This window comes from Manis pentadactyla, chromosome 3 (genome assembly GCF_030020395.1).
Source record: "Manis pentadactyla isolate mManPen7 chromosome 3, mManPen7.hap1, whole genome shotgun sequence".
In the NCBI taxonomy this organism is placed as follows: domain Eukaryota; kingdom Metazoa; phylum Chordata; class Mammalia; order Pholidota; family Manidae; genus Manis; species Manis pentadactyla.
In genome coordinates, this window is record NC_080021.1 from 149,111,888 (window position 1) to 149,134,539 (window position 22,652).

Here is a 22,652-nt window from a genome sequence, read left to right on the forward strand (position 1 = left end):
TGCCATGCTTAAGAACTGTCCAGTACAAAGGGCCACAGAAGAGATTCCTATTGTGAAAGGGTTGCCATGTCACTCCGCAATATTCCTCCAATATTTAATTTCTCCTCCCACTGGCTGCAGAGCCACCAAATTTTATCTAAGCATGGACTGCTCAGAATGGAGGCCACCTTTCCCAATCCCCCTCACTGCCAGGTGTGGCTTTGTGATGACGTTCTGGGTAATAGGAAGTGAAGGAAAGCGCTGCGCACATTTCTGGGGGCTGGGGCATGCCGTCTTCCTCCTTCCTGCCTGCTGGACTGTGGATGTGAGGGCTGGATTTAGAGCAGCCCAAACTCTTCCTATTCCAGCACTTAAGCCTTCTTAACAACTTTTGTTCTGGCATTCTGACGCTGACCAAGTAAGAAAAAAAAAGGCATAATTATCCAGCAATTTTTCTGAATGAGGGCAATTCATCTGGTTAATTCAGACCAAACTCCTTCTTCCACCTCAATGGTCATTTTTATGGGATCTTGAATCATTTAGATCATTGTGTTTGACTTTGTTGAGACACTGTCTTTATTAGATTCTGTTTTTCAGAGAAAAATTTATTTGCTTACTAATTGCAGTGGTATTTCTGTGGACAGAATTCTACAGTAAATTTTAGGGAAAGCATTCTGTGTGCTTTTATATCTTTATTAATAATTTATTATTCATAATTCTCTATGGAACAAAGTTTTCATATAAGAAAAAATAAACCATGATAAATTTTGATTCAGAAAATTTGTCTTTTTACCCCAAAAAGAACTCTTTTTCCCCAAGAAAATAAGCTGACATGCACATTTGCTGACTGACTTCTGCATTCCTCTAGGTTCAGAGGCTCTTTGTTACAGAGCTATGGAGGTGAATACAAAATTTGTATCTATTGCTATAGATCAAGATATTTGTTTTAGTGGGAGTAGATATTTGTGCTGACTTGTTTTAGTAGCATAGTTTTGCATTTGTTTGCTTAAAATCTATAGGGAGAAAAAACTGAAAATGATGAACTCTTCTAATATGGGGACATAAATGCAGTGTCTCTTTTTAAACCCCTTTTCCATTTAATCCTTGCTTTGGAGCTGTGTACACTCTATATTTAGCCTAAATACACACTGTAGGGAATTGATTGCATTCATAACTCTGATTCCTCTTCCCTATTTCCAGACCATTCCCCAGGTGGATTTGCAGCACCCTTTCATTCTGTGCAGGCATCCTGCCCAAACCCCGAGACTCAGGGTCATGTGAGCTGCTCTGGGCCAATGAGATTCTGACATACCCGGCTTACCATGAAAAGGACACACCTTAACTAGCTTGTTGGAGGATAAGATATGTGAAGCTGAGCTCAGCCACCTCAGTCAGCCTGGACAAGGCCATCTATGATCAGCGGAGGCAAAGACCCACCTAGAACTGATGGCAGATGAATGAAGGAGTCCAGTTAAGACCCTGAATTGAACAATTTTAGGTTCAGAATTCTGCTGTTAACCATAGATCTCAAAATCAAAATGTCAAATAAACAAGCTGTCAAAACCTCTACCCTAGTCAATATCTGACAACTCGATGGTGAATAGTTACGCCTTTTCCAAGAAATTGACTTGACCCTATCCCTCAGCAAACTAAAATATTTTCAAAGAAACAACATGAAAGTCCACTACTTTGAATTATCAGACTTCATCCTAAATCAAGGGCTTTGCTGACAAATTACTATCATACTATTTCAGAAAGAATTTTCCATTTGTTTCAGAAATACTGATGAGCCAGTGTTTCAGTTTTGTGCCCCTCCTGTCATAAACGGGCTGACATATTTGGGAAAAAATTACAGTACATGGCAAAAATAAAACTACCGATCTTTCCTGCCACATAAATGATTCCTTGCCGCTATTTGTAAATACATCTGTTGTATTCATAGGCCTATTTTTACAAAGGATGTACTACTATTTTCACGTATTAGCATTCTTCTTGTCACTACCAACTAATCAGAATGGCACGTATTTTAAGTGTTTGCCCCTCTCAAACTTGAATTATTCTGTTAATGAGATTCACTTGAGTATAGAGGCAGCCTCTTGTTAAACTGCCAGCTCTCCAAGAAATGAGCACAATTCTGTATACATTGCAATCTCTATAAATATTCAGTGATGATGGTATTTGCTCATGATATGCTCTTAACCCTCATTTTGATGCCACACTTGCAAAACAAATAATTTTATGCAAAATATCAGGAAGCTTCTCATATTTATTTGGATTGTGGGATTCTAATTGGAATGGAAGGTTTTGGAGCAACTATAAAACAAAGCCATTGCTTCTTCAAAGATTTCTACTTACCACCACATGCCAACTAGACACATGGTTTTGGTTTCAAGAGAACCCAGCCAGAGAACCATAATCCCATGACTTTCCACAGTCATTTTGGAAATTATTTCATCTTGCTCTTGTTGGCTGTAAAGGTATGTTTACATCTCGCTGCTTCCCAAGGAAAGTGGTCAGAATTTAACTCTTTTAAATTTCAACGATGTGCCTTTTTTGTAGTCCACCAGGCTTTGTAGAAAAAAATCGGATTCAGTTTACCTAGCTGTATTCATAGTTTAAAATATTCTTTCTCATCCCCTCCACTTCTCCAACAGAACATCCTGTGATGACAGAATGTTCTTTGTTTTCTGATAAGGTAACCACAAGCCTCATGTGATTTTTGAGCACTTGAAATAGAGCTAATAGGACTGAAGAACTGAATTTTAAATATCATTTCTTTATAATTAACATAAATTGAAATAATGACCCGTGTTTACCATTTTGGACAACACTGTTCTGGATGAGAAACCTAATCTGTGAAACCAGTCCCTGGAGGGCAGCTTCCATTTTCTCACAGAGGCATGTCATTTAGGAGAACACACACTCAATTACTGTAAGGTGACCATCAAGTTTCCTCTTGCAGCCCAGTGTCTGCCTATTGATGCCAAACATTTTTCTGTTTTTGTTGTTGTTTGTAGTAGTACAATTGGAAAGTTTAAACTGAAGATCCCCACAACTAACATTTGCAGAGGGTCCAGTGAAAAAGAAAAATGAAGGTTATTGGAGAGGATTCAGTGGGCATATAAATGCTATCAATTCACATATACAGGTACATATGTACCTTTGCCTTTTTATACATGCAAACACACATGTATGTATTCCAAGTAGATTTGACTTTTGATTCTTTGCCTAAGTTAAATTTGAACAAATTTGCTATTGCTGAGTTTGTTGTCTACTCATTATGTGCGTCATGGCTAATAGGCTACTCAAGCAATGGAAATTCAGGAGACACTGAGAGTCCAGTGATTTTAAGAGTTATATCAATCTATCTACTGGTAGTCACATTGTTTCAGTGACCAGGTAGGTGAGGCAAGCATTCTTAGAGCCATGCATAACTGACAGAGAGCAAATGCAAATATTAAAATGAAGATGCCGCTTTATGTCTGAAGGGAGGTGGGTGGAGGGTACCTGGAAAGACGTTTGGGGTGAGGGCATCTTATCTTGACTACCGGTACTACTACTAAAGCACTTTGAAAGTTTAATCAGTAGACGGTAGATACAATAAATTAGTGGCAGGAGAAACACCACCTCTCATTCTTGAGTCTTTGCTAGACAGAATCAACCACCCATACTATGGGGCTTCCCAGGCCTTCAGTACCGCACACTAGGCATTATTTAGCAAGAGGAGATAAAACCTCTTCAGCTCCCCTCATATTAGTATGACTTATTTCATACAAAGTACCCTTTATAATCAAGTTTCAGACCAAACTTCCTCTCTGTAATATAGTAAAGAAGAGTTTGTTTCCTCTTAGAATCATTTTTTTCCCTTCTGCTGGAGCCCTTTCTCCTCAGTCTCAATCACCACTCCCATCCCCAAGTATTTGTCCTCGTTACTAATTTGGCATAAGATATGCTTAGGAGGCATTCTGGGAGATGTCTCAGGTAGCCTCAGGATTGTCTCTGTACCTAACTAGCATTACAATGGATCATTATCCTTAAGCTCCCATATCTTTAGACTCTGCATTTATTTTACTTGCATAGAAGTTTAATGTTCTGCAGTAAATTTCTCCTCTCTTGAGAACAGATTGTGGCTCTCTCCATTAAATGCTTTTCTCTTCCAACACACTTCTTTTATGTTATGGGATTCAGACAATGTCCTAGACTTTGTAGGCTGATGTCGCTTGCACCATATGGCCATCCTTTGCCAATGATTCTATTCACCAGTACAGACCTACAAGATCTGCCCTTCCAAAAGAGATATTTCCTTTTATTGCAGGAAGAAGTAACAAAGACAGATACCCGGTGGCTTAATCTCTTTGCACAATTATTAGTGAGGTTTCATATACTGTCACATAATATGCTGCCTCCATATGGTAGAAATAAAATGCAAAATCATCAGCTCAAATTCTTATAGAATTTCACTAAATAAATTCTGGCAGCTACTTAACTGCCACCCTCTATATTCTTTACTTTAGTTACATGGAAGTACACAGTGCTATAAATTTACCCTAAGAGTAAATTTATGTGGTTAGCAAATCTAGGAAAATAAATAAATAAAAACCAGTCAATTGATGGAAAGTTTTAGAAACATCTCTGCAGCTTTAGAAGCCACCTGAAAATTCAAGGACTCAGGTCAGATTACTATTTATTCATTTTGGTCGAATCTATCTCATAGGTGTACTTTAGTGCAAGACAAGTTTAGGTGGGTTGGGAATTAGAGAAAAGATAAACAAAAATTCAAGATACACCTATTTGGAGAATGCAAACTAAGAAGCAAGCAGTTTATATGTTTAGATATCAAGACCTAGGGTGAATTTATTCACATGACTAAAAGGTTCACATTTATTTAGTAGCTCATAAAATCCTGTTATGCCAAGGGACAATACATGCCAGTTATCTATATTTCTTTAAAATCAGGAAGTACTTAATTTTTTTTGGTGCACAGCACTTTGAACTTCATTAGAGGGAGTGTGACCAAAGAATAAGTCAGGGGCATTATCTGTGTTTCAGGCTGGAGGTAAAAGAGAATCCCATGGTTCAATCAACAAACATTTAGGTGCCTGCTTTTAATCAGACCCTGAAGATACAGTGGGAACAAGACAGAAATGGCCCCAGGACTCAGGGCTGCTCAAAATCTTATACAGGCTTGCTGTGGAGCCTTCAGTCTTCAGTCTCAGCGGAGAAGAATTAGATGAATGCTTAAAAATGGGAGCAAAACTGAATGTCTTTGTAGGAGTTTATTTGTCCTCTTTTGTTAATCTCAGAAGTTCGGCTGGGGAGCCAAGCCACCCACACGGGTTAGGTTTGAGTCATATTCTGAGAAGGACACCACCTACACAACCCTTTTAAGGCTTGAATTTTTGCTATAGCCTTTGCAGTCTTCATCACTCCTCAAAATAGTCCACACCCAATGGTGGAGCTTCTGGGTTTCCTAGAGAAGCACATTCTGTTCCTTAGCATCTCCACATATTAAGCAGCTTGTGCCCCAGTCAGACTTACCCAGTGACCAAATGGGTCTGGTTTGCCTGGGACTTGCCGGTTTTAACTCTGATGATCTCAGGTCCCAGGAAACCTCTCGTTGACAAGCAAACCTGGGCAGATGGTCACCTATCTGCCTAGGCCTTTTGCATTTCACCTGACCTAGTAAGCCCAAGTTGCTCCATGAGCTACAGTGAAGTCTTTCCTTTCTTCCTATCTCATAGGCAAGACTATATTTTTATATGTTCTTACTTTTTCTCTTCATGCACTACTACCAGCACGTGGTTTTCTTTTTTTTCTTATTCCCAATTCCCTTTGTCTGGAATTCTTCCAAAGGCTTAAATAGACAGCAGCAAAGCATCCAGTGGAAAGCCTTTCAATATGAAATAGGAAGGCAGTGCCTTACCATCTCTGGACATTCCTAGGGCAAGACACTTCTGCAGGCGGCAATGTTGGCAACGGTTTCTGTTGGTTCTGTCAATCAAACAGTTCCTCTGCCTTGGGCAGGAGTAAGAGGCATTGTTCTGCTGGCTCCTTCTAAAGAATCCCTAGAGGGAAAAAGGGAATGGGAGGGAGACAGATTCATAAGGAGGGAAACAGAGACCATTTGCACATACACTGCTACATTTTTTGCAGAGAACATAACTGATTTGAATTTTTAAAATTTGTAGGATACCTCTCCTTGGATAGTTAACAGATATTTCTACTTGGGAAATCATGTAGTATGTGCAGGAATATGAAGGTATCCTCTCTCCTTCCCTCCCTTCCTTCCTTCCTTCCTTCCTTCTTTTCTTCTTCCCTGTGTCCTTCCTTTAATCAATATGTACTGAAGACATTTGTGAGTTGTGCTGTTTTATGCAAAGAAAACCAGAACATTTTCTGCCTCCAAAGAGCAGGGGGCAAAGGAGTGGCAGAGGAGAGTGTTGCTGCTGAGCCAAATATGACAAAACTTCATGGGGATAATCGCCAAGGATCATGTCAAGAGATGTGGGGTGGGGAATGTGGGGTGTTGGTTGCAGTCGCAGTACTGAGGGATTGTGGGCTCAGTATGTGCCACTATCTTCTTAGTTTTTGAGATGAATTTTTTACCTATTCAAAAATTATTCAGTTTGACCAGAAGGCATCTGGAAGGTTGTTTCTTTAAACCACTGATGTATCTTATAATCAACTACATCTTTGAATAAAGGAAATATGGTATGTAAATTGTTCAATAAAACATAAGCAGTAACTGAGAGCTGAACCATTGCCTCCATGTGGTCTCATGTTGCAATAAGTTTTCATGCAAGCCATGTTTGTGTTCTTTTGGTACAAAATGAACTGCCATGGACCATAATAAGCCTAAATAAATCCACAGCTGAGTTAATTACTTTTTAAATTCTTTGGTTATCACGAGTCTTGGTTATCTTACAGAAAACCTTACTGGGTTTCATTCCTCTATTTAATCAGTTTCCCTAATCATTCTTTACTCCTGAATTGCAATACAGAAAAAGCATAAAATGCCACAAACAAATGGGTAGTTTACTGTAGATTTACCAAGAGAAATTTTAGCAAAGGGTAATCCACAGTATCATCTAGAAGGAAGCCTAGAATAGTTCCAGGATAGTAAGCTCAATGCCTGTCTTGCTGAATGGCCTGGACATAGGTCTCCTGTCTTCTGTCAAACAGCTTCTGGCTTCATCAACCACCACAGGAGGATGGAGCAGGGCTGGGGCTAGAGTGAGGCTCAGGAGGTAATCACCTTGACCCCCAAATGTAAGGGTTGCCAAAAGCCTTGGTAATCAGGATAAGTAATAGTTTAACACAGTATGTAAAAAATCAACATTAATTCAGTCCCCACTCCCAAAGTTTAAATACAGACAGGGTCAAGATCATTGATTTTACTTTTGTTTCAGGTTCCATATGTCTTAGCATAGCACTGTCAAGACAGCTTGGCTAACCTTGTGAGGAACCTCAGAAATGGATGTGTGATCAGCTCTTTTCTTAAAGAGAAAGAGTCCCAAACTGGTTTTGTGGTTTTAAGCCCCAAGCCATTCAACAACAAGGACTGGTTTGGTCCCCACAGAGCCATGTGTATTATGTATTTAATGGACCAATGGTGGCAGAATAAAATATCTGATTGTCCATTGAGTGAATTCATGGAGCCTCTTAAAACAGAGATCACATCCAGGTCCCCAGGGATTAAAATAATGTACTTCATGTACAAACGATCTCTGACTTAACAAAGGTTTGACTTAACTATTTTTCAACTTTATGATGGGGCAAAATTGATATGTAGTCAGTAGAAACCATACTTTGAATTTTGATCTTTTCGTGGACTAGCAGCATCTGGTTTGACACTCTCTCATGATGCTGGAGGGCCACAGAGAGTCGCGGCTCCCCATTAGCCACGCAGTCGTGAGGGTCAACAGCCAGTACACTTAACAACCATTCTGTGCTCATTCAACCATTCTGGTTTTCACTTCAGTTCAGTATTCAATAATTTACATGAAATATTCAACACTTCATTAAAAAATAGGCTTTGTGTTAGATGAGTTTCCCAACTGCAGGCTAATGTCATTGTTCTCAACATGTTTTAGGTAAACTAAGCTAAGCTATTATGTGCGGCAGGTTAGGTATGTTAAATGCATTTTTTACTTGAGATGTTTTCATGGGTTTATCTGGATACTACCCTACCGTAAGCAAGCTGAGGAAGATCTGTACCATGAAAGTTATCAGAAAGTTAACTTCAGCCCATCAGTCTGATTAAAGATGACTTGGAATTTACATTTTAAGAAAGAATTGGGTGGTTTTTATCTTTGAATAATCCAGTGCAAAAGAGTCTACAGAAAAGAGTTTTCTGAAGTTAATAGCTACAGCCTTAATTTAAGGCCAATTTGACAGTGATTATAAGGCATTTCTTGCTTATCTGTTTGCAAATGAGGTTTTTGGAATGAAGAAGAGATTCCGTTTCAAATATTATTGAATCAAAAGAAGTTGTATAAGTGTACAAGCTGAACTGAGGTCATCTAAAATGGGTTACTTTTATGTTAACTCAAAAATTGTATTATGAAAATTCAGAGGTTGATAGTCAATGTGCTGACACTGACATCTTATTCTGAACACAATTTCTTGAGTATTTTCTATTGGGAGAGAAATGCAGCGTATTTACAAATGTGGGTTTTCCCATGAAATAAAAAAATGTACTGCAGTGTACAATGTCATTTTGATTAAAACCTCAGAGTATGCTTCAGAATAACAGCATAATTTCTTTTTATTTTCTTCCTTCAAATAGAAAAGATAATAGTAGCCTAAAATACTTGTTTCTGGCTATTGACCCATTGGAATATATTTGCTCAATAGTCAGATCTTTTTGGAAATTGCTGTTTAAAATGTTTTGTTCCTTAACATGACATGAACATCTCCTCATATTTTGAAATCAGACTTTTTCCAATTAGGGCTTATACAATGAAACACAAAGCATCTCCATTTTGACACAGATCTACAAAACATTTTTCAGGGGTAAAGTAGACCACAGCTCTTAAAACTGAACATTTAATAAACCAATGTAGTGGTGAGAATGCTTCCACTCGAGAGGGTTCTGATTCCAAATTTATTCATGCTTATGAAGAAAAAATGATTTCTCTACCTGCCCAGAGGTAGTAGTAAGTTATTCTAGGAGGGCAAAAAAATCGCTGATTTGTAATTTTGCTTAATTGTTTCTTCTGATAAGTGGAACAAATTGCATTAAGGTGGATAACATACAATTCTTAATTGTAGGTCTGCAGAGGAATAGAATGCAAGGAGCATCTCGTGTGTTCACATATAGGTTGTCACTGATCGCCTCTAAAGCAGGTCAGTGTATTGATGGGTCAGTAATGTTATTCTTCCTTCTCTGCGACCCTCCCCCACTTTTATTTCCATTTATTTATTTTTTCTTTTCTTCCCTCCAGTTTCAATTCCAGGAATTGCACTTTTTAGAGACTACTATGAAGACATTGCCAGGTTTTCACATAGCACCACTATTTGACAATTACAGGATGTTTTGTTTCATTTATATTTGAAAGTCTCATAAGATTAAGGTTGGTTCTTAGACTCTATGGTTGTGTTAAGTCTCTTTCAGTTTACTGACCTTAAGTAAACGATTCATGTTGCTTACATCTTTTATCAAAAATGTGACTGCTTTCGCCTATAACTTTGGCAGCCTATCATTTTTCCCTCCCAGCTGGTAGCTGCATTTTGTTTAAAATTCGTTGTAGAATGATTTTTATTTCCCTCTTGGCATTTAGTCTCTCATTCTTTCTTCTAAGGATGAATTTTAAAAACTTACTATTAAGTTTCAAATTTCTCTCATTTCAGATTAGATCTATGTTAACTGCTGTTTTCCCAGCTTTGTATTTTAAAAACAATTTGCCATAGGAAATTGTTTTGGAAATTAGTTTGTCTTTGGAAGTATTGGTTGAACCTCTTCTGGAGGGGAACACTGGACAAACAATTAAAACAACATCTAGTTTTGGCCAAGCTCACTCAACTAGATCAGTGAAGTTGGCTGAATGACATGATCTTGTTTATACCTCAGGAGGTCACTGAAAAAATGAGGAGGTTGGGGCAGATGATTTTTAATTAATTTAGAGATTATCTGGTCTACTTCTGACATTCCATGCTTCTAGTTTTATGTTTCTGGAGTGTGAGAATAAAGGATGACCATATGCGTACTGTAGCTATACTGTGACTTCTTTCTCAAGCAGATAAATAAATATAGGCCCATTAGCTTATCATCTTCATTTTAACCTTTAGTTCTTTCACATGAAAATAAATACCCTGGAGTTTACCTGAGATAGTGTTAAAACAGCAAGAATCAGTATTGATAGCTCTGTAAATGTGAGTAATTCAAGCTTTTAAATAACAATCCATTTTTAGGCAGCTGCTGATCCCTTAAGAAGATAACAGAAAAGGGACCGGCCAAGGAACAGGAAATCAAACCCACCCACCCACCACGGGAGAATTCCCATGTCGTGAGCACGCTCCAGAATCCTTTCCGAGGCCCCGTGGCCCCGTTTACAAAGCTCTCTCCGCGGGCACCGTGAGGCACACGGATGCCGGAGGCAGGGCTGGACGGACTCCCATACCTTGCAGCCTTCGCATGTGATGACTCCGTAGTGGATCCCGGACGACTTATCGCCACAAATTTTGCATGGTATCACTTCAATTTGTGCTGAAAAGGGAAAACAGACATTTTGATCTTACAGAGTTGTTCTCTTCCTTTCACCCTCATCGTTTGAAGACTCTGGAGTGGGATGGGGTGGGGTCATCCACTGCTATTTTAATGGTTTTCCTAAACTGCTTCCAAGAGAAGGGGGCCATCCATATACCATTGTTTGCTTAGCTTTTCTTATACTAAAAAATAAATTCAGGGACCAGAAGTATTCTAACCTCTTGCATTCACTCTTCTCCTTTTTAAACTTGACCCTATCATAGTGTGACTCAAAAGTCCCTTGAACCCGTGGCTTTGGTTTTCTTATTTTGCATTTCAAATATTAAGTCACTGAGACCTGTCACATTGCCTTATTTCAATAATATTTTAAATAAGTAAACAAAGCAAAACTGGAGGGGGTGGTGCTGACTTTATACATTACATGGCTGGATGTTTACTTGTGAAAATGCCAGTGATGAATCTGTCTAATATTTATTGCGCATACTTTTATGTCTGCTGAAATAACAGAGGTCATTGATGCGAGATAAGACACACCATTGTGGGGCATGGGATTTCCCTTTCACCTGCGTGCAACTTGGTGTTATGTCCTGTAGGCATCTGTATATGGAATTTCTTGGAAAGTTGATTTCAAGTCATCAGCATCAAGGTTGTAGACAAATTCATGAAATAGACTTTATTTAGAAAGAGGTAATTCCTAGTCTCGGATAGTACTCTCAAGTGTTCGAAAAATTATACACACTAGGAAGATTTGCTATTCCTGCTCCCAATTTAAAATAATTATGCAAAATACACTTCAAAATGCTTTGTATATCAATCTGCCACTTGGATGCTTTTCTACAATTTCTTACCCTTGAATACACAAAACAGATAAATGAAGGGCATAACCCTCTTTTCCCTATTGCTTTGTATTTTAAAAAAGATAATACTTAGCTTTGGGGGAGCATATTAAGTGTTTTCATATTAAATATTTCAAGTAAGTTCAAATCATCTTTAAGCTAAAAATTCAGTGTTATGTCCCTATTTTTCATATGAGAAAACTGAGGATGCAGGTGGTTAGTGATGTCCTGGAGTTGATTTGGGAGAGGACAACCAGGAAGTAGGCAATTTTCCTGACACCTCACTCAGTAACCCTTTCTCTGCCTACTGCCAAGATAAAATATGAATACAAATTTGAATTCCTATATTATTCCAGTAGCACCAGCTAAAGAGATAATAACAAAAACATCAGGAGAGACAAAGTCAACTGAAACACACCCTAGACTACATATTTTTATTATATTGCTTCTGTTCTTTAAGCTTTTGGATTACATACACTAGTATTTGTTTTCAAGACTTTTTAATATGGGAAAAAAATGTGAGACTTGGTGTAATTCTATTCTGTTTTCCTGGATTCTGTCCCTTGTCTCTTAATGACTAGGGTCATGGCCAAAGTAAAAATCTCTGATCTAGTTTCCTGGTTTATAAAGCTTACCTGACAAACTAAACAGATTTGTTAAGATTGAATGAGATGTTTTATGTGGAAGGTGCCTTGTAAATAGTAAAGACCTGCAAAATGTCAGTCTTCATCATCAGTATCAATATCAGTATCATTGTTAACTGGTATTTCTAATGCTTTTGGATGAGAAATATGACACTCCACATTATTATTCCTTTATTAATATTTTACCATAAAAAAAACCAAATGAATGAAATTATAAGTTATTTGAACTGTTCTTTTTTTTTTTTTTTAGTGATAATCTTTCAAGGAGTGGATTATTTACAATGATTACAAAATTGACAAAAAATCCCAGATATCTATTGTAAGTTGTTAGGCTTATATGATATTAAGTCAAAGGCTCTCTTTGCATAAATTACTCCCCAGGGAGTAACTTACAAGTGGGGAGAATCTGCTTCAATAAGTTCTTAATTATAAAATGATCTAACTCTAAAGGAAATGAAAATAGAGGTAATTTGCCCCCTGAGGTGTGAGAAGATGTTTTTGAAAGCCACAAAGGTTATCTTATTCAATTTGGGAGATACAAATGGGATAAGGAATGATTCGATAGAACATCTGCATATTTATACATATTTATAATCCTGGCTCAACATGTAATCCTGAAGAACCATAAACATTTTAACAGTATTTTTAAAGAGAAAGAAGTCTCTTAAAAAGGTATATGTGTGTTACTGTGTGTGGTAGGGGATTATCAGTTTGGAAAACCTATGACCATTTTTACCTATTAATGGCAGAATAGATCATCTGAAGTTTGTTGCAGGCAAAGATAAATTTAAATCATTTAAAGTACTAATCTTTTTCCTTTTGTTGCATTTAAAATAAACTGCTAATGAGCTACAACTTCATAGTTCACACTATGTATTTTATAAAGCTCAAGGCAGATATTTCAGACACTGATCAGGACAACAGATCACATCATTGCTCTCACGTCTGCCCCTTCTCAACGTCTCGCCATCACACCAGCCCAGTCCCCGTGCAGTGAACACAGATCTGGTGATATGTTATTTATCATAGTTTCAAACTGAACATCTACAGAGGATTTGGTGACATGGACCTCACCAGTTGTGACAATGAAGGCACTATAAGGAGACCGAGGAGCGAGTTCAACTTTCATGCTTTTGTTTGACTCATGGATTAATTCCATGATAGCATGCTCCGAGACAAAAGCAGAGCCGAAGCGCCCTGAGAGATGGCTCAAGGTATGCTCGTTTCTCAGTTTTTCCATTTCTTATATCTCACTCTCACTTAAATGTTTCTATTGGTAACCCTTTGTGGAGAAAATAGTTAAAATTCTCTTTACCAATTAAGTATTTTTTGTGTATAAAAGCAAGCATATCTAGTTTGTTTTGAAATGATGTTCTTACAATGTCAAAGAATGTCATGAAAGGTTTTTAAAAATCTGATGTTTTACCTACATCAGAACAATTTATGAAGTACAATTAATTTAATAGCCCATGATTTGGCAGGCAGGTCCTATTCAATAATTAGAGAACAGGAAAAAAATTGAAGATGGGAGTTTTCCCTACCAGTATCTCTGGGAGGCCCTTTCTTGCTTGGAGCCCCTTATTTGTTGTTAGGTTAGATGAGCTAATGAGTTAACAAGAAAATATATATCACTTTGATCCTTGAAAATACCTTAACTCTTAACAGCAGCCACCAGGAATGGTAGATTATTAAGTGGACTGTTCAGGTCCTTTCTGGATGGAGGAAACATTTTTACCAGGTGTGCACGTGTGGCTCTCAATTCTTACCATTCCATCTCTTACAACTCAACCTGGCTATTTTTATATTCTGGGCATTTTAAATCCATTGAAAGCAGGATCCAGATCATACTTCCTTTTTATATTTTCTAAGGCACACAAGAGAATTTTTATAACTCCTTAAAGCAGTGGTCCTAAATTTTTTTTTGTTAGAGTAGAAACAAAATCAAGGGATTTCACATACTCATTTCCATACAGATTTTCCCTATTTGTGGTGAGGAGAGCAAGTCAGAATCTTGAGATTGTGGTGGATATACATTTGGAAAAGGTCCCCGAGTGATTCTGATGTGATAAGATAAGGCTTCCACTGAAGATTAAATGAATCAAGTTATTAACTAGGTATTCTCTGTAGCATGTAAACTATCTACAAAGGAAATGAACTCAGAGAAAAGGCTAGAATCTGGAAACACTAAGGAGTGACCAGTAGTTCTCTGATTCTTGACCTTCGGTTTGGAGCTATAATTGCAGCATCTTTTTTTTTCTGCCTTTTTCCCCCCCTTCATGTGAATAAGAAGCATCTATTCAGTCTATGATAACTCCTGTTCCTGGACACTGGGTTTGCTTCTCAGTTTCTGTTTCCTAGAATTTTACGGTTATGCTGAAAGTGGGCACTGTAGCAAAACTCTTAATATTTGAGTGAAGAAAACTTGCGCATACAGAGGCCTCCAATTAAGGTGACTATTTTGGTTAGAAAACCTTTTGCAGATGGACTCAGTAGCCCACTTTATCTCTCATCTACCATTTGTGGCAAATCCGAGTTAAAATTCCTCTTTGTACTTTTTTTCCCTATTACTGGCAGACTACTAAGTATCTACCTCTATCAGGTATAATATCTTCAGGTGTCACATAACAGCAAACCCAAAGGATGAAGCAAGTATTCCTAAGATCTGTAACTTTGATTTATCAGAAAACGTTGGGGTGGGATGGAAGTGTGGAAAATGAGACACTCGGGAAAAACATAAGTCTTTGGGCTTTTGCCCTTATATCATGCTATGTGGTGATTCTAAAAGATTCCTGAAGTTGGATCAGGTTTGTATTCACACATATCTCATCAGGGCACAGAGCATCTTGATCTTAAATACTAATATTATACCAATTATACCAGTACCAATTATGCCAATATAAATATGGTGCATGAACTTCAGCAAACTCTAATCCCTGCTAGAATGCTCTCAAATTTGGGGTCTCCCATTATTCTCAAGCTCTTGCCTGTAATATTTGTGTGATGGTCTATGTGAGCCTTCTGTTCCATTCAGTCAACAGATAGCTTCTGAATGACCTAAAGATAATATTCACATTTATATTATTGTAATTCCCTAAACTATATATCTTTGGAAGCTAGAGTAAGAAAAGAAATTAGTATCACATGATAATGGCAAAAAATGATTTATTTCAAAAGTGTAATTTGTAGGACTATCATGAAAAGAGTTGACTTATCTTTTACACAGGAACATTTACTCCTGAAGATTTGCTCACCTACTCTAACTCCCCAGGAGACTGGAACAACAGAGAATAAGACCAAGAATAATGGCAGCAGTTAGTATTATCATTAATAAGAATTACTGATAATGAGTTAAACATCCCCCTTGGAAGCAAAGCAAATCACTTTTGTTAAGTTGTAGTGGTTTTAAACTCATGATTTATGAATTAATTCCCATTAAATACATCTTGTCCTGTCAAAGTGTTAATTATAATGAGATAATGTGTGTGTAGGACCTGACATTCAGGTGGAAAGCATTTAACGTCTTCCATGACCATTCACATCGTGCGTGGTCCACAGACCAGTGGAATTGGCATGACCTGGGAGCAACTTAGAAATGCAAACTACCAAGACATACCCAGGAGCAACTGAGTCAAAATTTGCTTTTTAACAAGCCCCCTAGATGCATTCAAGTTTGAGAAGAACAGTTCTGTATGTCCAGGTAATTACAGTTGTAGCTACTTGAGATATGATGCAATTAAAAAATTCTCTGGCATCAAGGGAAATTAGAAACATCACAGGATTCTGGGGAAGCACTTTCTGCTGTTGCCTTTTGGGCATTTCTCTTTTGTTCAAAAGGCGGTAGGACAATTGAAGGGTTTGTTACAAAAAACTCTAGTCAACATTTGGCAAAGCAGAAGAAAGAGAAGCCAATGTATTCCCTAAAACTTCTTGCCTTACTGTAATTAACACCCAGTGTACCAGGTTTCCTTTGCAGATTTAACGATTGTCAGCTGCACTGACATCTTCCTGTGATAACACGGTGTCCTACCTCATTTGTGTACTCACTCCTGGGGCCGTGGCTGTTAGCTTACTCTCTGGATAGTGAGAAAAAACCTATCTGCAGAAGATTTAAAAAATAGTTTTTCTATTTAAAAAATTGAATTGCAGAAAGTTTACTTGTTCTGATGGAGATAAGGAGGCTAAATAACGGTTGAGACAGAGATGAGCTCATTTCAGCTATCCATGGTAATTCTAGAAATGAATGATTTGGTAAGCTGCCCCATCTCGTGGAGACAGGTCAGTTCCATAGTCCTGATGGGTACTCTTTGAATGCCTCTTGTCTATCATAATGCTGCCCTGACGCGTGCTTCTCAAAGTGTGGCCCCTGATCAGCAGAGTTGGCATTCCCTGGGTGCCTGATAAAAATGCAGGCACTTAGGTTCTGTCCTGGACCAACATAATCAGAATCGCCATTGTAACAATGTCTCTGGGATTCATGTGCACAGTGAAGTTTGAGAAGTTCTGGAAGAGAGAAAGGGAAGATATTCTTCAATTTGATTTTCAAGTTATTGACCCCAAACCTGACTCTGTGAAGAGAATGTAATAAAAATAAAAGAAGAAATGTTTTCTACTTGATAGCTAATTATTTCAGGTATGAAAAGAAGAGAACAGCAACTATTTTGCTTCAATGAAAAAATGTGTCTCTCTTTAGTCCCTTCATTTGTTTCTGGGCCCCTTCCATTAGTCTCCATTTAGCTGAGATACTCCACAGGAAGCTTATGTTTATGCAGCACCACCTTTAGCAAGGAGAGCAGAGAAACTCCATATGCTGGATCACACAGGTAATTCACAGTACCAGGTAGCATGCATTCCTTTAAGAAAAATTTGTTTGAAAAGAGCAAAAAAAAGCCTTGTTTCAGAAGATTAAAAAATATATTTTTTTCTATGTTAAAAACAAATTGCATTATGAGAATGAAAAGACAAGTCACGGACTGAGAGAAAACATTGCAAAATATGTATCTGATAAAGGGCTTTATCCAAAATATGAAGCTCTTACCACTCAAAAAATGGGCAAATGATCAGAACAGACACCTCACCAAAAAAGATATATGATGGCAAATAAACATATAAAAAGAGGCTCAACATCATAAGTCCTTAGGTAAATGCAAATTAAAGCATACTTATTAAATTGACAAAACTCTAAAAAACTGACGGTAGCAAATGCTGGTGAGGATGCAGAGCAAAAGGAACGCTTATTCCTTGCTAATGGGAATGCCAAATGGTACAGCCACTTTGGAAAGCTGTTTGGCAGTTTCTTACAAAGCTACATGGTCTTACCACATGTAAGATCCATCAATTATGTTCCTAGGTATTTAACAACTGAGTTGAAAAACTTATATCCACATACAACCTGAACATGAATGTTTATGGCAACTTTACTCATAATCATCCCAAACTGGAAACCAGCAAGATGTCCCTCAATAGGTGAGTGGATAAACCAACGTTGGCACATCCAGGCAATGGAATATTATTCAGTGATAAAAAGAAATGAGCTATCAAGCCATGAAAAGACAAGGAGGAATCATATGTGCACATTTGAAGTGAAAGAAGCCAGTATGAACAGGTTACCTACGTACCTGTATGATTCCAACTATATGACATTTTGGGAGAGGCGAAACTATAGACTTAAAACTTTCAGTGGTTGCTATAGGTTTGGGGGAAGAGGGGTAATAAAAAGGTGAAACAGAATTATTAGGGTAATGAAACTATTCTGTATGATGGATACATGTGTATGCATTTGTTGAAACCCACAGCTGACCACAAAACAAAAAGAGTGAACTTTAAACTATGGAGTGTAGTTAATAACAAAGTATCAGTATTGATTCATTGATTGTAACAAATTTATCACACTAGTGCAAGATATTAATAATAGAGGAAAATGTGTGGGCATGGGTGGGTTTATGAAACTCTGCTCAATTGCTCTGTACATCTAAAACTGTACTAAAAGCTGCCATTAACTATTAAAAATAATTGAATTACACAAAAGTGCTTCCTTTGTTGGAAGTAGTGAGGATCATCACAGACAGCCTAGCAAAGACAAATAAGGAGAACTTTAGAAACAATCTATTCAGCAAACATATTTTGTTGTAGACCACAGATATATGCAAAACCAAGTTTCCTCAAAATGAATATGATTGTACAGCCCCACGGAGGTCGAAATAACCTGCATAGAAGGCAGACTGAGATGTGTGCTTAATGAACCCGGAAGTGGAGGGGGTGGATTTCAACTGGGAGAAGCTGGGAAGGGTTGGTAGATGAGGTGGCTTTTGAACTGGGTCGTAGAAAGTGAGCAAGTAGTAAATGTGTAGGGAGAAGGCAAAATGGTGACTAAAGACTGAAAGAGGAAAACCAATTTTGAGAATAAAATTCCAGATTAAGGTTTTTAAACTTTCATTTTGGGGACCTACTTATTGAGGTTAAATGAAATGTAAATATTAACAGAATGCTTTTAGAATTATCAAACAGCCACACTTTTATCTGTAGCTACACAGGTCAAGTTGAACCATATGAAATTGCCACCTTTTTGTGCAAGAAAACAGTCAACACTAGCAGTTTTGTGTGGTTCAACACGGTATTATAACTGTGCGCTAAGGCATGGTTCCTGTACTACATTCTCCTCAAGAATACTTGAGGGGACCAATTGACAGGGAGATTCTTAATAAATATAAAACTAAAGCCATTGAATTATATATTTGAAAGTAGACAATTCAAAGTTTGGAACAGGAACACTGCACACACACACACACACACACACACACACACACACACACACAGAGAAAACCCCAAGTAACAAGTAACTAAAGTCTGGGGTGGAAAGCATACAATACTATCTTACTCTTCATTGATGGAATGGTAGAGACCCTTCCTGATGCCTGATGCCCTCAGCACTTGTTCAGAGTTTGAACATAAGATAAATACGTCTCTCTCTGCTTGGTGGCAAAGAAAGATGAAATCTCCTTAAGTAAAGAGACAATGGGACCTACCAGGAAAAGGGCAAAGGTTTTTTTCTGAAATAGAGTCATTGGAATCCAACTTCAGTGCCTTTGCTCTTGAAAGAAGAAACTTTGCAAAATAGAAGTGGCATCTTATTTTCTTATTTGCCATTAGAAGTGGCAACCAAGTGCAAAAACTTGGTTTTGCATAAATCTGTGGTCTACAACAAAATATGTTTGCTGAATAGATTGTTTCTAAAGTTCTCCTTACTTGTTTTGCTAGAAAATACCATATTAACACTGGTTCTCAATGTAACAATAACTTTATTTTAAACTGGCTCATAATATCCTACGATTTGCTTAGATGGCCCAAAACTAACCAGTAGCTTTATGTCACTCACATTTCACGGACACTTCTGGTTTTTAATATGCCTTTAGTCATTGATGCAGCAAATAATTGCATAAATAAACTTTAAAACATAGATGAGCTATTTACATATGTTTTGTGAATCTCAGAAAGAGAGAAAGAGAGAGAGGTAGAAGATGAAAAGGAAGAAGCCAACCACAATGAGCAGTCCCAAAGACTTCCTTTGCCATCAGAAGGTTGATTGAGGGCAAAACTTGCCTGAATAGGTGCTCCCATATGACATTAGGCAATTTTCACTTTGGGGAGAATACCTTGGACATATAATGATGCCATTGTATGTGATCATTCTAGAAGAATTCAGATTTTAGAAGCTCATTTTTTTGTATTATTTGAAAGGGCTTTGGCTTTTGTTTTTAACATAGATAATGCTACAACAGCAAAATAGATTGCAATGAGAATTATATTATTAGATCATTTATGTCCTAGCAAACCTGCAAGTGGGCCCCCACTGCTTCGGCATTGACTCTTGAAATGAAAATAAAGAATCGAAGAGGCAATCTTAATATTTATTTCATCTCTAGAGACAAGAATGAGTTCAGAGGTTGGGTTATTTGGTTTTGGGTTATTTTATTTTATATTTGAGTTTAGGTCATCCTTACATGGATGTTCTTTTTTAAAAAAGGAGACATGTAGAATCTAAGGAAAGCATTCTCAGCTGCACCCCGCACCAGAAATTATTTTAGGAGTAGAATAGATAATTTAGGATATCAGCCTAGAAGCTCTTGTAATTTCACCCAGTGCTCAATGTCACAAAAGCTCTATATCAATGTAGATAACAGCTTAGCCACCCCCCAAATGAAGACTCATTAGTGCACAGCTCCCCCAAAGGCTGAAGTGCCTGTTCTGCTGATACTGCACACTTTCCCTAAAGAGATTACCAGCATAATCCTAAATATTATAGGACCCAAGCTATCTTATTTTTGAGCTCATCAGATCCAGTATGCTGCACGTAATCTCTAACAGCTTTACTCAGTGTTTGTGTAAGCTGGCGATGGAGTTATATGAACAAAGACGACCCAGTACCAAGAACACAAAACCGTGGTTTTCAAATTCCATTTTACCAAGTTTCTTTTGAATTGTTTTCTCCTACAAGTGGAAAATTCATAATCATTGTTTGATAGTTTATAATAACATGTGCCTGTTGACATTTATGGCTGTCTCATTTGTTATCTGTGTTTCTTACACGTTAATTTCCACCAAAGGCATTTTGAAGCTATTAGGTGGAATGAATTGGTACGAAAAAGTGTTTTTTTTGTGGGGGGGATGGGTCATTTCTTTAAAGGTTTGAATTATTTCAAAGCAACAGAGATACTTATTTTGGGGTAAAATAAAAGAGGAAAAAGACTGGGGAAAACCAGAAATTTCGAAGCGCAGCACCAAGTAGTCTACTGTAGTAACCTAAAAAAGTCAGCTGCAGCTTTAGGATATTCCTTTTAATTCCACTGAAATAAAAGAGGAGAGTAAAATATTTGTTTCTCTTTGCAAAATGTAAATGCACATTTGTTCATACAATTCATTTAAAAAACGAGTTGTATGTGTGTGCACATACACAAGCTCCTAAAAATCAAACACTGTGTTTTATGTAGTTTCCCAACAGAGGGCAAATTCATGCTTTTTTGTTTTTACACCAAACCAAGGGAGAAAGGAACATTTATGTTCACCTGTCAGCCTCTCCTCACTGTAATTCAGATCCAAAGGGGATTAAGTACATAGACGTTAATACGTCCAGTGTTATTAATTTCTAAACAACAATAGCAACAATATCCTGAGTAAATCCGTCAGTAGTATGGATAAATAGTTGTTTAAAGACTCCACTGATGTCAGAACTGCAATCTGCACGTAATGGCTTATTTTACCAATAATGTCTTTAAATATATTTTGAAGTTGGTGTGAATAATTGTGCTGAAATAATATTTATTCTTTTCTAAAAGTACAAGCATCAGGAAGCTCTAAGCATTTTGGAAAGACCTAATTCTGGGTTTATATAATATTTGAAGGAGTTTTAGTTTGATTAGTAACTTTTTAGGGAACAGTCACAAGGTTTATATTATTTGAAGCAAACAATTATACCAATTTACATTTTATTATCTCTAACTGTTGTTCATTGCTGCCTAGCAGTAGCCAAAAAAAAAAAAAAATGGCAACAATCATATTTTCCTGAAACATTTTTAAAACAAATGCTCAAAATCTATGTTATGAAATAATGTATGTTTAGGGAACTATACATTAGCTTACTGGTAAAAAATATTAGAGAAAAATTCAAACATAATTCAACCAAATAGAATTTTTCTTTTGTTAAATACGTTTCCTACATATAAGAAAGTGTCTGGTATAATATTTTAGTAAACGAAAATTTTTAAAAATTAGCAAAGTAAAAGGATCATAATGATAGCAATGACCAAAATCAAAGCTGCAAAATTATGACAAGGATTGGCTAGCAGATGACTACTTGAATTGAATTGCAAAACTTACGCATTTGGTAATTCATTTCAGGATATGATACTATTTATATATAAATATGTTCTCTAGTGTAAAGTAAAGTCCGGGTGAATTATTTATTATATACATGCTCAAGTCAGAAAATATTTTACTGTTCCCACACCTAGCCATCAATTTGTTTTGCTGAGAGCTTATTAATGTTTACTGTCTTGCCTGAAGGGCAGTTCATATGGTTAAGTGTCAGACAAAAGGAAAAAATGTAAAACTTACCAGTGGCGTCAGCTTTAGTTTTGAGCTCGTTTTCACACATTTTGACGTAGCAACTTAAAGTCTAACTGAAAAATATTGTACTTTTCACTAGAGGTCTGACAACTGGCCCTGTTACCCCACCACAAAATCCCAACAGACTGCGTTAATGAGATTAAATGAAAGAGGAGTTAGAGGCATCAACTGCTCCATTTCATTAAGTAAGGGTGAAGGGCTGCCCAGGCAGGAAGGCAGGAAGGAGAATAATGGGTTTTTCTTTTTGATACTACTTTTTCATGAAAGAATGCAGCATTTGCCAAATCACAATGAGCAGCTGAAAAACATCATTTGCCCCCAGATTTGTATACATACACATAATTTCTGCACTTCAAGTCTGCTTTA

The 22,652-nt window shown here is 37.2% G+C and overlaps 1 protein-coding gene across 1 annotated transcript in view; it reads right to left on the reverse strand.

The window, feature by feature from the left end:
* RORB (RAR related orphan receptor B) overlaps positions 1-22,652 on the reverse strand; it is a 169,510-nt gene that overhangs the window by 40,434 nt on the left and 106,424 nt on the right. Inside the window, exons 2-3 of the mRNA XM_036893480.2 lie at positions 10,602-10,687; positions 5,903-6,044 (exon numbers count right to left, since the gene is read on the reverse strand). Of these exons, the coding sequence (XP_036749375.1) occupies positions 5,903-6,044; positions 10,602-10,687 (228 nt within the window). The remainder of the gene's footprint in view (positions 1-5,902; positions 6,045-10,601; positions 10,688-22,652) is intronic.